This window comes from Syngnathus leptorhynchus, chromosome 3 (genome assembly GCF_054491065.1).
Source record: "Syngnathus leptorhynchus isolate UIUO chromosome 3, UIUO_Slep, whole genome shotgun sequence".
Taxonomy (NCBI): Eukaryota; Metazoa; Chordata; class Actinopteri; order Syngnathiformes; family Syngnathidae; genus Syngnathus; species Syngnathus leptorhynchus.
The window spans coordinates 12,269,731-12,283,279 of NC_141197.1; the positions used below are offsets into that span (position 1 = coordinate 12,269,731).

Consider the following 13,549-nt stretch of genomic DNA (forward strand, 5'->3'; position numbering starts at 1 on the left):
TACTTGATTTGAATAACTGAGATACTAACATTGACAACTTTTTGAATCACTAATAAAAGGCAAAAAGACACTAATGACACTGTTTTTAAATTAAGCACATGGCAATAATTGGTCTAATCATTTCATAATTGTATTAAAGAGGGGGATCCTTCAACATCCTGCCTCTCATCAAATATTTATACAGTAGCTGCAAATAACCCAGAATGATTGTAGCGATGGCCTACTTTTAAGCTTGAGGTTTCTTCATCCCGGAAGGATAAATCACATTTTTCCCCCCCGGTTTTTGCCCCGCCTTTGAATGAAATTGAACCAATCAGAGTACTTTTCTTCGGGTCAGCCAATAGGACGAGGAAATCTGATTGCAGTGTCAGTTGGTAAGTTTTTAGTAGGAAGCGTCACCGAACAGTGTACCAAAAAGTTTTTAGGTAAGTTTACTTACGTTTTAGCAAACAAATAACGTTGCGTTTTAGGCATGGCGAGTACGTTCTGCAAACACTATATGATCTTTGTCAAGTTAAATTGGATTCCCACGACCTGTCTCGTCGACTAACTTTTACGAAATTGTAGTTCCTGCTGACTCATCTGCTCACTATCAACAATACAAGTACAAGTAGCCAGTACTGTACATTATATGTATGTCAACTTTGAAAAACACACATTTATGTAGTGTTTTCCCCAAATGCTGACATTAGGTATAAATCTTTTTGAAAACACACATTCGAGGCTATTGGTTTTACTGAATTGCAGTGTATATACAGAACCAGTGAGATCAAATCCATATAAATGGTTGCAATCTTATTTAGGATGATTAAAGAAGTCTTTATGCATTAAGTTTAATTTTCATTTTTCATTTTCAAATATCCCCAGGATTTATCCCATGTGTTTATTTTTCTGAAGGTTATAAGATGATGAAAACTGTAGAAACAAGATCTTTTCCTCCATCATTAGAAGTTTTGTGATGACAGGTATAATAAAGAAAGTCCCAACTCCATCACAAGTAGCATGTGGTAGCAAAACCCCACATGGAACATTCTTTAGCATTCTTCCACATCAGACAAGCAGACCGCCCAGAATACTAGAGGTTGCTTTTTTGGCAGCAAAAAAATGAATGATATATTTTAAGCTCCCGATGATCATTTAATCCTCATACCGCTGCTGAACTAATCTCACGGTATACTTTCAGAGCACCGGTAGATTAGATTGCATATAATTAAATACTGGCTAAATTGTTGAGATTCCTGCGGGCCCAAGAGTCAAGCGTACTGTGTATTAGTGAAATATGACGATGTGCATAATCCAGCTCAAATGATGCTCTTTCCATGCAGCGCCTTCTGCATGCTGTGCATGGAAAGGGCGTAAATGAGCGGGCCTATGTAGTTCATCCAGAGTACAGGAGATCGGGGCTGTGTCGCTTTGGGGGGGGGGGAGGGAGGCTTCAGATTAAACATGTTTTTATGTAATGAAGTTGCAAGAGGAGGCTGGGGCAAAGATGGGGAGAAAGGTGGAATGTCAGTGACGGGCCTTGCATTTGGTACCTGGACCCTCGGTGGGGATTTAGCTGACTTAATCCAACTCTTAATACTTTGTAGCACCACGATCGCATAGTAATTATACAAACTACTAATGCAATATAATATCACGCCCTGTATCATACAAAAATGCAATATAATATTATGCAACTGTGCCATAAAAAAGGAAATTAAATATCATGTAATTGTGCCACATAATTCACTTAATTTAAAGCAGTTCAAAATCAATATGAATGATAACATGAAAAGAATCAAAATATAAGTACCTACAAAAACATAAAACCACAGGAAAGAGCACAGGAAGACGCTTTCGGAGAATTGGTCCCGCCTCAAAACGCCAAGCGTCAAATTCTCTGTAGCAACTCCTCCAGGAAGTGGCCTACCTTTGACCTTGTCCCGTTTGGTCGGTGCAGAATTTATACAGCAAGGGCATCAGATTTAGTCATCTGAGGTACTGACAATTTGTCTGACTTGATTATGTGCTGATTCCATATTCATAGAATGGCAGACAAAGTTTTGGATGGAGGCTCCTGGACAGGATGTGCCGTTCTGTTTTTGCGCTCGCTCTGTCCGGATGCAAACCTACCTTCCCTCTACAAGGACCAGCAGAGGAAGTTCATCGTTTTTAAACTCATCAAATTGACACTGATAGGTGAGCAGCAGAATTCTAATTTGAAACCTACAGTATCTCCAAAAGTGAGCACAACCATGAAATCATTTTCTCATGGTCAGACTCTGCAGGTGGTCTGGACGGGTACGAGATACTGAAGATTCATGATGCCGATCCCTTCCTCGCAGTAGAAGTGAAGTTTGTCAATGTAGTAGTGTGTCAGCAGTTCCTGAAGAGCTACACTTCTGGTGCGCTGTGTCAGTCCATCTCCCAGCACGCTTGCCGGCTCCTCGCTCTGGCACAAGATTTCACGGTGGAGACCCAGCTCAAGGCCGGAACGCACATCTTGGATCGATGTTTGGACGAGCTCGAGTTTTGTCTGCAGCATATTCACCAGTCACACGTATGCATATATTTTTAAAATGTATTAGTTGTAGTCATGGTTTTATTTCTTGCTGGATTAAAAAAAGATTGAAGGCTAGACGGTTAGATGGATTGATAGATAGAGAGCACAATTTTTGCCTCTGAAAGGTATCACTTGTAGATTTTTGTTTGATTTGTGGCAGTTAAAGCGTCTTTTTTTTTTTTTTTTTTTCCTCGTTTTCTGACAGCCCGAGCGCTTACGTGATGAAGAAATTGATCGGCTTGATATGCAACTGGAGCTTGAGGTCAAGGGGCCTTCTCCACACCAGCAGATCCCCTTCACACAGCAAATCCCCAGTAACTGCTTCAGATTTCAGAATAAAGTTTTTGGTGAGTCGAGTTGCCCTCGAAGTATAGTCACAACGTCTTTAAGATAAAAGAAGTTACATTTCCTGCGTGCTTTAAACCCTTTCAGACTGTTCAAACAGTCTCTTTTAATCTGATCAAGTCGCAAAAAAGCATTGCTCTGTACCTCGCTGACAAGAGAAAAAGAATCCACGTCATGGATGATGTCCTCATGTCAGTGACCATCTGCTGCATTTGTTGTGTTTTCACTTTGCCGGTAGCACGTAAACTGTGCGCAGTTTGGCCGATGATTCTCTAATCCAACCATTTAGGAATTGATGGTCACAACCTAAAGAGAGATTAGGGCATGCCATCAGATAATTTTGGTGGATTGCATTCATTTGAAATTGCCAGCTTTCTGTTCAATTGTCATTCACTGTGCATCCAATTAAGCTTTAAAGGGAAAGTCAACCTGAATATTTTCTTGACAATAATATGTTGTTTGTGCTCCCACTAGTATGAAGTTTCTAAACACGGTATTTTGTATTTAGTATTTCCTTCATGTAATAGGAGTTAAGCAGCAAAAGTCACCCAAAGTTATCCACCTGAAGTGGCGGCCATTTTGCCATTTGCTATTGACTGAAAATGACATCACAGTTGCTCAGGGTTCAGGTCACAACCAAACACGGCTCGCCAGTTTTCGGCGGTTAAAATCGGCAGTCTTCACGAGTACCCAATACCTTGGCATTTATCAGCCCATCTCTAGACAAATAGATGTTGATTGTTTTAAATTTAACATTCATGTCAAAGTACACATTGTTATTATTCAGATCAGCATAACTTAGCATTTCCAAATGCTGTATTGAATTGTTGTTTTGTTTTTTTTAATAACAGACTACACTAGTTATTTTTTTGGGGGGGTGCCATAAAGAATCAAACGATATAAACTATCAAGTAGATACTGTAACTCTCCTGTGAGTTGAAAGAGCCTTAAGGGATTGGGAAGTGAGTCTGTTTTATTTTGTAAACCTCTGATTACGTAATCGCAATTAAGTACAGTTTGCGTTAATGTTTTTTTTTTTCCCCATCAGAGGATCGAATGCTGACGACAGCAGATGTTCAGAGCTTCGCTAATGGAGTGGGCCGTCAGTGGAAGCACGTGGGGAGGACCCTGGGGAGGGAGTGCTGCGCTCTGAAAGATACGGCCATTGACAACCTGGCCTACGAGTACGCCAGAGAAGGCCTGTACGAGCAGGCCTATCAGCTCCTCAGCCGCTTCCTCCAGGCGGAGGGGAGGGCAGCCAAGCTGAGCCGACTAGTCAAAGCGCTGGAGGAATGCAAACTCACCAGCCTGGCTGAATCCATTCTGGAAGTACAGCCGTGAAACTAACGGCGGGCGATTTTTTGGTGGCGTCGAAACACGGAGGCGGAGCGCTCGCCAAAGGGGGGGCCGGGGGGGCGTGCTTCGCCTCTGTTGACTTTGTCTTTCCTGCTTTTACATACAGGATGTCTGAAATCGTTGAAATTGTTCCTGTGTGCATGTGAAGTTCTGATCATAAGTTTTACCTCAAATTACTTCCGGAAAAAAAAAAGGCAATTTCCTTCCCTTTGTTATTGATTACAGTTATTCGATCAATATAAAAGCACAAAGGTCTAAGTGGGTACTGTAAAATACAGTAAAACTAGGTCAAGCTACATTATTAACAATCTAAAAACATTTTCACTCAATTTTCTACTTTCATAATAAATCTTAAAGCCTAAATTGACTCGTCAAATGGCAATTTTTCACACAACACAATTGCACAGGGAGGGCTTGGGTATTTTTTTTTTTTTTTTTTTTTTTTACATCCCAGATTTAGATGGTATATCCTACCTCACAGGTAGATTCTCTGCACTATTTCGAATGTTTTCACATTTAATTTTGCTTTAGAAGTTCTACACATGGAAACTATTGGTGCTCCTTTCTCATGACTGCCCAATTGAAGGTTATTGATTTGTTTTTCTTGTACAAAATAAGTGCTTGCAAAACAAATGCTTAAAAATATTTTTTGTATGTTTCTGTTAGATGCATTAGTACAAAAGTGGAAAATGTCCTCCCACTCTGTACTAAGTACAGAAAAAACAAGTCTGCTAAAAGCCCTGTAAAGTGAATTTATAAATGTGTTTCTAAGTTCATAAAATACGTCCAAAGATAATTACAAAGACTGAGAATTACTGTTTGTAAAATTTGGTGGATATAGCCTTTCACTGTTTGATTTTAACCATTTCAGTTTTCCTGATTTACTCCCCCCCCCATAGCGAAGACAATGCCGAGTTGCCCAGTTTGAAGTCTGCCATTTTCCCCTCAGATTATTATTATTATTATTATTGGCTCGGACGGTTTAGAGCGCCTCGTTATCGGCCGCGTGTGCACGCGTGTCACAGAGAGAAGGCACTAAAAAGAAAAAAGTAGATATATTTGTTTTCAAATGGCACAGGAAAATAAATCATCAAGAAATGGGGAGCTAGATAAATCATTCGTACCTAAAAATTCAGCTTGAAGTACAGTAATTAAAGTACTTGTATTTTGTAACGTCCCATAACTGCATTAGTGTAATTAAACCTGAAAACATGATTTTTCTCCAAATTCCCCCAGGTATAATTTGGTGTTAATCCTTCTCCCCCTCCTCTCTCGCTCTCATTCCCATCATTCTCTCTCACACACGCACCCTCATATGATTAAACTTGTTGCTGCTGAACGTGTGCTTGTGTCACGTTGTTTCAGGGCAGTGAGGTAAATAGTTGAGATTTTATCTCCACACAAATTCACTGATGGATGAAGTCTCTGCAGCTTGAACTTGCCGCGTTTCATTCAGATCTACCGCAAAAGCCTGACCTCCCCCCCCCCTTCTCTTTTATGCCACTTGGCCGTCTATCCAGATGTGACTTGTGGATTACGGGCTATTAACACATACAGTTTCTCCCATCACAGACATAAATAGATTTCCAATTTATGCAAAACACATTCAGCATTTTTTTCCAGCACTGTAACCACAGCTGCCATCGAGATGATTATTTCTGTAAATATGAGCATTTATAGTGAAATTGACAAGCAGCACACATTCTGACATTTTAATAGCTGACGAAACAGAAGGGTCAAGTCTGAAATTCATTACAAACTCATTTCACTGTTGGAAGCCATATCTTTAAGCACACCTGCATGACCTTACAAGTAAGACAATTCTAATTGTGCAACCAATAAAGAACTTGTAGTTCAACTAGTGCACTAAATTCTCTTGTGAGGGCAACTACTACTCGAGTCAGTGGCGGTTCTAGACCGTTTTTGTGGGGGGGGGGCAGATTGCTGCCAGGGCACCGTTTTAAACCCACGCCAAAATTTCCACTGCTACTAGTACACATGCATTCTCATATGAGCGCACAAACCACTATTATAGCGCACATCAAATGTCAATGTTTGATGTCATTGATGTTGAATTGATCATTAGGTGTCCGTAGATTCGTGATGACAAGCATATGATTAAGTAAGGAATTGACATGTACCTGTATTCCTCCTAATAGAAACACGTGGCTACCGTTTGCCATTTAAAGCTCTGCCCCATTTGAATTTCATTTTTTTTTTTTAGAGGACGTGATTTGAAGCTCTGACGTCAGCGAGATTGTCCGCACGAGGTGTGTCTCTTCCTCCTCCTCCTCTTGGAGGAAAAAAAAAAAAAAACCTACTAGGAAATCATCAGCACCACCAACAGCAGCACCAGCGCCGCCCTGGGGAGAGAGAGAGAGAGCGAGGGAGAGAGAGAGAGAGAGAGAGAAAAGCAAGCCCCCCTCCTCCACCCCTACACACTCCCCACCTAACAACAACCTCAGCCCCGCAGCTAGGCTCTCTCAGAACGACCCCACCCCGCCCCCAACCCCCTCTGAGAGAGGGGACGGAGCGAGACACACTGAAGAAGAAGAAAAAGGAGGGGGAAAAAAATCGAAGAAGACCGCTTCGGGTTGCCCTCAATCCGGGCCTACTAATGCTGTAGCGGCGAGAGGAAGAGCGACGACAACGCACTGATTGAGGAGTCGGTGTCGCGGGGTGGACCAAGGCGGAACCCGGGGGGGAACACGACGCTTGTTCATTCGCTTGCTCGTCACCATCATGGGATGTACGCTGAGCGCCGAGGAGCGAGCCGCTCTGGACCGGAGCAAGGCCATCGAGAAGAACCTGAAGGAGGACGGGATGGTGGCCGCCAAGGACGTCAAGCTGCTGCTGCTCGGTAAGACTCCCTTTCCCCACCCCGCTAATCAACAACTTCCCTGCTTCTCCACACCCTGTCCCCGGTTGGGCCGGTTGGTGCTCTCCGTGGTCCTGATTTCACCATTAGCCGCCCCCCCCCCTCCTCCTCCCTGTGTGTTCTTTCCAGGCGGTGGAGAGTCCGGCAAAAGCACCATCGTCAAACAAATGAAGTAAGTCGCTCTCTCTTTTTTTTTTCTTCTTCTATTTTAGTGTTTAGTGTTTGGTGGCCTATTTATGCTTCAAAAAAGGCCTCGAGACTCCCTCCCCCCCCCCGCCCCACTCCACTCCTTCCTCCTCCCTCCTCCCCTCCCTTCCTCTCCGTCGAGCCGCCATGTTTCCAGAGGCCGAAGCCCGCGAGAAGTGCCCGGAGGTTGGAGCACCTTTCGGCTCGGGAGTAGAGGCCCCGCTCGGCGGGTGCTGTTCGTTTGGCGGGTGCTGAAATGTACTTAACGAAGCTTTAGGGCTGGGGGGGGCTTTCGGTTAGTGTAGTCTAGTGACTGTAGTGTGGGTGTTGTTCCTCTCTCCTCTCTGAGTGTGTGTTCGTGTGTGAGGTCAGCGCGGCTCCATTAGTGAATACCTCTGCTTTTAATCTTAATGGCTTTAAGTGCCCGATATCGGCGGGAGTACTTTGGCTATAAAAGCGGATTTACGTAGAAATATGGCTCGGAAAACCGCATCTCAACCTCTGAGCTAAACCACTATTTGATGTTTTTAAATCACTGTTGTTGCTCGTTGCTAAACCTCTTAGTGAAGTTTCGAGATGTTTTCAGGGAAAATCATGGAGTCTATTGTATATTTTGTAATGTGAAGCTTCTCCGCAGTGGTGCAGCCTCCCCTACTCGAGACCCCCGCCCCCCCAAAACTGCTTCCTCTTCTTCTTTCACCTATTAACCCTTTTAGTTGTCTGTTTTCCGTAAAGACGTTGAACGCAACACTCGGGGCCAAATTATGCTATTTGGATTTTTTTACACGCTCCTGCTACCTTTATTATTATTATTATTATTATTAGTAGTAGTAGTATTATTATTATTATTATTAGTAGTAGTATTATTATTTCAAAAAAAGCAGTAGATAGGTTTTTGTCCTGTTATAATTTATTAGAACATCGTAGCCAGGGGTGCCAATAATTATGGAAGGCACTGCATTAGGAGGGCTTGAGGGCTTAAATTGATGGGTAAATAGATAGATAGATAGATAGAGAGAGAGAGAGAGAGAGAGAGAGAGAAAGAGAGAGAGAGAGAGAGAGAGAGAGAGAGAGAGAGAGAGAGAGAGAGAGAGAGAGAGAGAGAGAGAGAGAGAGAGAGAGAGAGAGAGAGAGAGAGAGAGAGAGAGAGAGAGATAGATTGGATATAGTAGATGTAGTAGATGAGATGCTTAGGAAGCTACATAGATGCACAATAAAAAGAGTGATCATAGATAGAAAATGGATGGTTAGAACGATAGAAGATAGCGATAGAAAGCGGCATAGGGAGAGGTAGGTAGAGAGTGGGATGAGAAAGATGGAAAGCTGGATCGATCGATCAATAGGTAGATAACTTGATAGACAGATAGGTGAAAAGGTGGAGATACAGTGGATAGAAGCTGGATGGATAGAGATATGAAAGATGGAATGCTGGATAGATGAATAGATGACAGAGGGATGGGCAAATAGAAAGCTGGATGGATAATTTTCCTAATTGATAGGATACATTATTCACCCTGAGGGGAATTAAATGGCTGTACATGTATGTATTTTAGATGACTATATGACAAATATATCGTGTATGATGATGATGACAACGTCAATCTACTTTGCGTGAGCTGCTTAGAAAAAGCATGGGAAAGCTACAAGGCTCAAAATGGCTCTTGTTGATAACTCAACATAGAGGAGGTACAAAGTTAGCCTCACAGGATATGAATAATTGAATTGAAAAAAGCCAACGCCGGGTTGGAGTGGAGTGGAATGCACTAACTTGTTCTAGTGACTCGCAGCTGCAGCCATGTCAGAGAATTTCTATTTTTACACTTGAGTGTGATTGGCCCATTCTGAGGATGATGAAAAGCTTTGAATATGACATTTTAGAATCAGAATTTACATTGTGGCCAAACACTGTTGAAATAAAAGGAATCGGTCTCCCTTCGTTTGGAGTTGATAACATCATAGCGAAAATTGAGCTATTGATCAAATTGATGCACAAACAGCAAAGAAGCTGCCTTTAAGTAACACAGTCAGGTCAAACGATCCTTTTGACCAGCAAACTTAATCGAAACAATACGTCTAAACACAATAATCGTAGCAGCAGCCAAATTGTTGCATAAACTACTAATGGTGATTCGCAGCCTGGACTCTTTATTAATTCAATCCTCTCTCGCTCATGGTTTGTGCATCTTATCCACTTCTCATCCATAATTACACCATTTTGCACACAGCCAGCTGCACAAAATATTAAAAAGCTCCTTCCATGCAGGAACTGTTGAGCTCCATAGTAGTCACAATTACTGAGTGAATTTTTGTTCTATATAAGGTTTAAAATCCCTGATGCTTGGATAAACTCTCTTTAAAATTTGAATGAAGGATTCCACCACCCAAGGTGAATAGACGACAGACACATATGGCAGAACGGGACTTTTCCTTGTGCTAAAATCTGTGTGCGCCTGCAGAATCATCCACGAAGATGGCTTCTCCGGGGATGACGTGAAGCAGTATAAACCCGTGGTCTACAGCAACACCATCCAGAGCTTGGCAGCCATCCTGCGAGCCATGGACTCGCTGGGAATCGAGTTTGGAGACAAGGATCGAAAAGTCAGTTGCCTCCGGCTCGAAATGCTCCGTCACTAAAATGATGAGGGATGACGAGATGAAATGTCGCAGATTAAAAAAATAGATTGGATAGACGGGAAATATTTTCTTAAATATCAATTTACATTTTCTCAAACGGAAAGAACTACATTTATCTGAGATAAACATTCTAAATCTACTATTGTACAAGTTGTTTGGATTAAGAATAAAATGCGGAGGAATTATAATTTTTTAATAATGATAATAATAAGTAGCACAGACACACAAATTAGTGGTGGAAGGCGGTCTCTAAAATTCCCACTTCACAAAGGCTGATGTCACATTATCCGCAAGAGGGGATCTTTTTTTCTATACTAAAAGCACTTTGATCCACTGCGTGGCCTGCAGCAAGTCTGTGATTCTTCTGCCAAATAGACCATGCGCCTTCTCCTTCCTTGAATTTAAAGGGAATGAGAGGAGCCACAAAAAAAAAAAAGCTGGAAGCAAATTTCCTCAATGTGTTCACTCCCACAACTGCGCAAACGCTCATTTCTCACTGCGCCCATCTACAACAATCCCCCAAATAAGAAAACTCCACCCACGTGCACAGTTGGACTTCGCTTTGTGCTCGACTTGACCCCAATCATGGTCTCACAGCAAAGTGATAATACAATATCAAAGAGAGTGAAAGGAAGAATATCAATATATCAAAGAGAGAGAAAGTTATCCTTGCAGTGTCGAGAACCATCTTTTTATGCCCCCTATTATTTTTTACTTTTAATAAATTGGCTTCAATAGAGCTTTTCTAGATCGACACAAACACAAATTGCTAGTTCTAGTTGAATAATAGCATGAAAGGGGATGTCCTCCCACCCGTGGTCTATTTTGTCCAGGAAACATTTTGGAGTTTTTTTTTTTTCCCCTTGCGCTCTTTAGATCAGAGGATGTTGCGAATAGTTGTCAGCTGATATTTTGATGATTAAGAACCATTTTATAATTTTGTCTTTACTTAACAAAGAAACTATTTACAACTCAACAAAATCTCTCTTCACAACTTTTGGTTGAATAAATATCATTTGTTTCAGAAGCAAAAATGTTTTGACCTACTTTCTAGCTTTGTGTCAAAGTATTATTTGTGAATATATCACATTATTAATCCTCAAGTGAACCGCTTTAAAGATAAACTTCCTCAAAATAATTGATCCATAAAAAAAAAAAAATATTAAGTATGGTAAGCACCACTTTTTTTCTTACCATACCGATATAAGTACTTGTCGATACCGATACCAAGTAACCGATGCCGATGCTAACATTTTGATCCAAAATATATACGAGCCCAATCCTTTCCAATTTATTTCGGTTTCATTTCCAGGCGGATGCTAAGCTAGTGTGTGACGTGGTGAGTCGCATGGAGGACACGGAGCCATACTCTGCGGAGCTTCTCTGCGCTATGAAACGCGTTTGGGCTGACGCCGGGACTCAGGAGTGCTTCAACCGTGCCCGCGAATACCAACTCAACGATTCGGCCCAATAGTGAGTGGTACACAATGTTGACAGAATGCCACTTGGAGTTAGTTTCACATTCCCAAAACATTTCTGTTGGGCATATTCAAATGTCCAAATAAATAGATGGTTGAGTGTTAGTTCGTATTTCCGAACCGGCTTAATTTCTTGTTCCCTGTCGCCGTCATCAGCTACCTGGACAGTTTAGACCGGATCGGGGCTGCAGACTACCAGCCCACAGAGCAGGACATTTTGAGAACCCGAGTGAAGACCACCGGCATTGTGGAAACTCACTTCACCTTCAAAAACCTCCATTTTAGGTCGGTCCCTCCTTTTGTAGCCGAGGTGCTACTTAAAGATGTGTCCCGGAGTTTGTCGCTACCATTTGGCATTTTTCCGCAGGCTCTTTGACGTGGGAGGGCAAAGGTCGGAAAGGAAGAAATGGATCCACTGCTTTGAGGATGTGACTGCCATCATTTTTTGTGTGGCCCTGAGTGGTTATGACCAGGTGCTCCATGAGGATGAAACAACTGTAAGTGTGATTCCAACGGATTCGATTTTTTTTTTTTTGGCAGTGATGAACCGGGAATGTTATGCCTGAACTAAAATGAGAAGTTTCGAGATATTCCATCAAACCAAATTTCTCGTTTGCAGAACCGCATGCACGAGTCCCTCATGCTGTTCGACTCTATCTGCAACAACAAGTTCTTCATCGACACTTCCATCATCCTTTTCCTCAACAAGAAGGACCTCTTTGCGGAGAAGATCAAGAAGTCGCCGCTGACGATCTGTTTTCCCGAATACACAGGTGAGCGTTTTGGAACTCATTCCTCAAATGGATGTCTCCGAAACTTAACGCCGTACTCTTCTGCTCTCCTTTCAGGTGCTAACACTTACGACGACGCCACCGCATACATTCAGGTTCAGTTTGAGAGTAAGAACCGCTCTCCCAATAAAGAGATCTACTGTCACCTGACCTGTGCTACGGACACAGGGAACATCCAGGTAGTGTTCGATGCTGTCACCGACATCATTATCGCAAACAACCTGAGAGGGTGCGGCTTATACTGAGCACGGCCGTTCTTACCGAGAGTGTGAGGCGTTATATCATTTTCATGGTACTTAAAAAAAAAAAAAAAAATGACACACACAGAAAAATATGTAATTCAACACGTCCGAAACGGACCCAAAGAGCTGCCACCAGATACCATGTCGGATTCATGTTATGATTTTGTTCCCTTCCTCTTCTCACGAGTTCATGAGCCCCAGTTTTGTCTTTTGAGTGTTTGAATGGTTTGCCGATGAGCGTAAACAAACAACCTGGGTGGGAGGGGGGGGGGGTTAGCAGGAGCGGTAAGTAACCCGAGCATCGTCTGCCTCTCCATCTTGACAAGTTCTAAGATGGTGCAAACGATGCTGATAATATAACGGGGGGAGGCGCCGGGAAGTTTGCCTTTTCCTTCACATGACCGAGTAGCCCGCAGGTCTGTTCTGCTCTTCTTGTACTTCAAGAGAAAGAGAGTATTATTCGGTGTAGAGCGTCCATCGCTCGATAATATCTTACAATAGACGGGGACGGGGAAAGAAAGAGACACAAACAAAAAGCTGTCACATTGGTGCCAACCATTTGAGAAGAGTTTAGGATCTTAGTTGGTTCTTGTTTAGGGGTTGTGACCATTGAATTGTTGATTGCTTCATCCCTCTTCCTCCAGCCACGCATTTAATTTGGCCCTCAATGTGAATCTGTTTAGACATAGAAGAAGACTGCACAAGGAGAGAATATCATCAGAGGCAGCCTTTGCCTGTTAGGGGACTATATAATATTCTCCCCTCCCGTTTATCATCCTTCTCTTTTCACACTAAAGCAGTACAGCTCTCCACCCCCCACCCCCCCCCCCCCCGTCCCAGTATACACATTTCCCCTCATATCCGATTCATTGTCACCGTAAAAGCACCGTATTGTATATAAATATATTACGATTATACCAGATTTTTTTTTTTTACTGTGAATGTTTTTGTGCTGCACCCCATCTTCTGTAGTTCATTGGTTGCTCTCATGTGGAATGTTTGTGCTGAGCCAATCGAATGTTGTGTTTACATTAAAGCTACACTTTTCCTAACTATTCACGTGTGCGTCCGTTCATGCTCTCACAATACAACAA

The 13,549-nt window shown here is 42.4% G+C and overlaps 2 protein-coding genes across 2 annotated transcripts; both read left to right on the forward strand.

Moving 5' to 3' along the window:
* The first annotated feature begins 339 nt into the window (after nt 1-339).
* Nucleotides 340-4,609, forward strand: tradd (tnfrsf1a-associated via death domain). Its single transcript, XM_085907361.1, has 5 exons — nt 340-425; nt 2,030-2,181; nt 2,262-2,542; nt 2,751-2,892; nt 3,939-4,609. The coding sequence occupies exons 2-5, from the start codon at nt 2,031-2,033 to the stop codon at nt 4,229-4,231; spliced, it is 867 nt and encodes a 288-aa protein (XP_085763487.1). The 5' UTR covers nt 340-425; nt 2,030; the 3' UTR covers nt 4,232-4,609.
* Nucleotides 4,610-6,356: 1,747 nt separating this feature from the next.
* On the forward strand, nt 6,357-13,283 carry gnao1b (guanine nucleotide binding protein (G protein), alpha activating activity polypeptide O, b). The gene is made up of 8 exons (XM_085907360.1): nt 6,357-7,106; nt 7,254-7,296; nt 9,767-9,908; nt 11,257-11,417; nt 11,579-11,707; nt 11,790-11,919; nt 12,042-12,195; nt 12,271-13,283. Exons 1-8 carry the CDS (start codon nt 6,989-6,991, stop codon nt 12,456-12,458), a joined length of 1,065 nt encoding a protein of 354 aa, XP_085763486.1. The 5' UTR covers nt 6,357-6,988; the 3' UTR covers nt 12,459-13,283.
* The last annotated feature ends 266 nt before the right edge of the window (nt 13,284-13,549 follow it).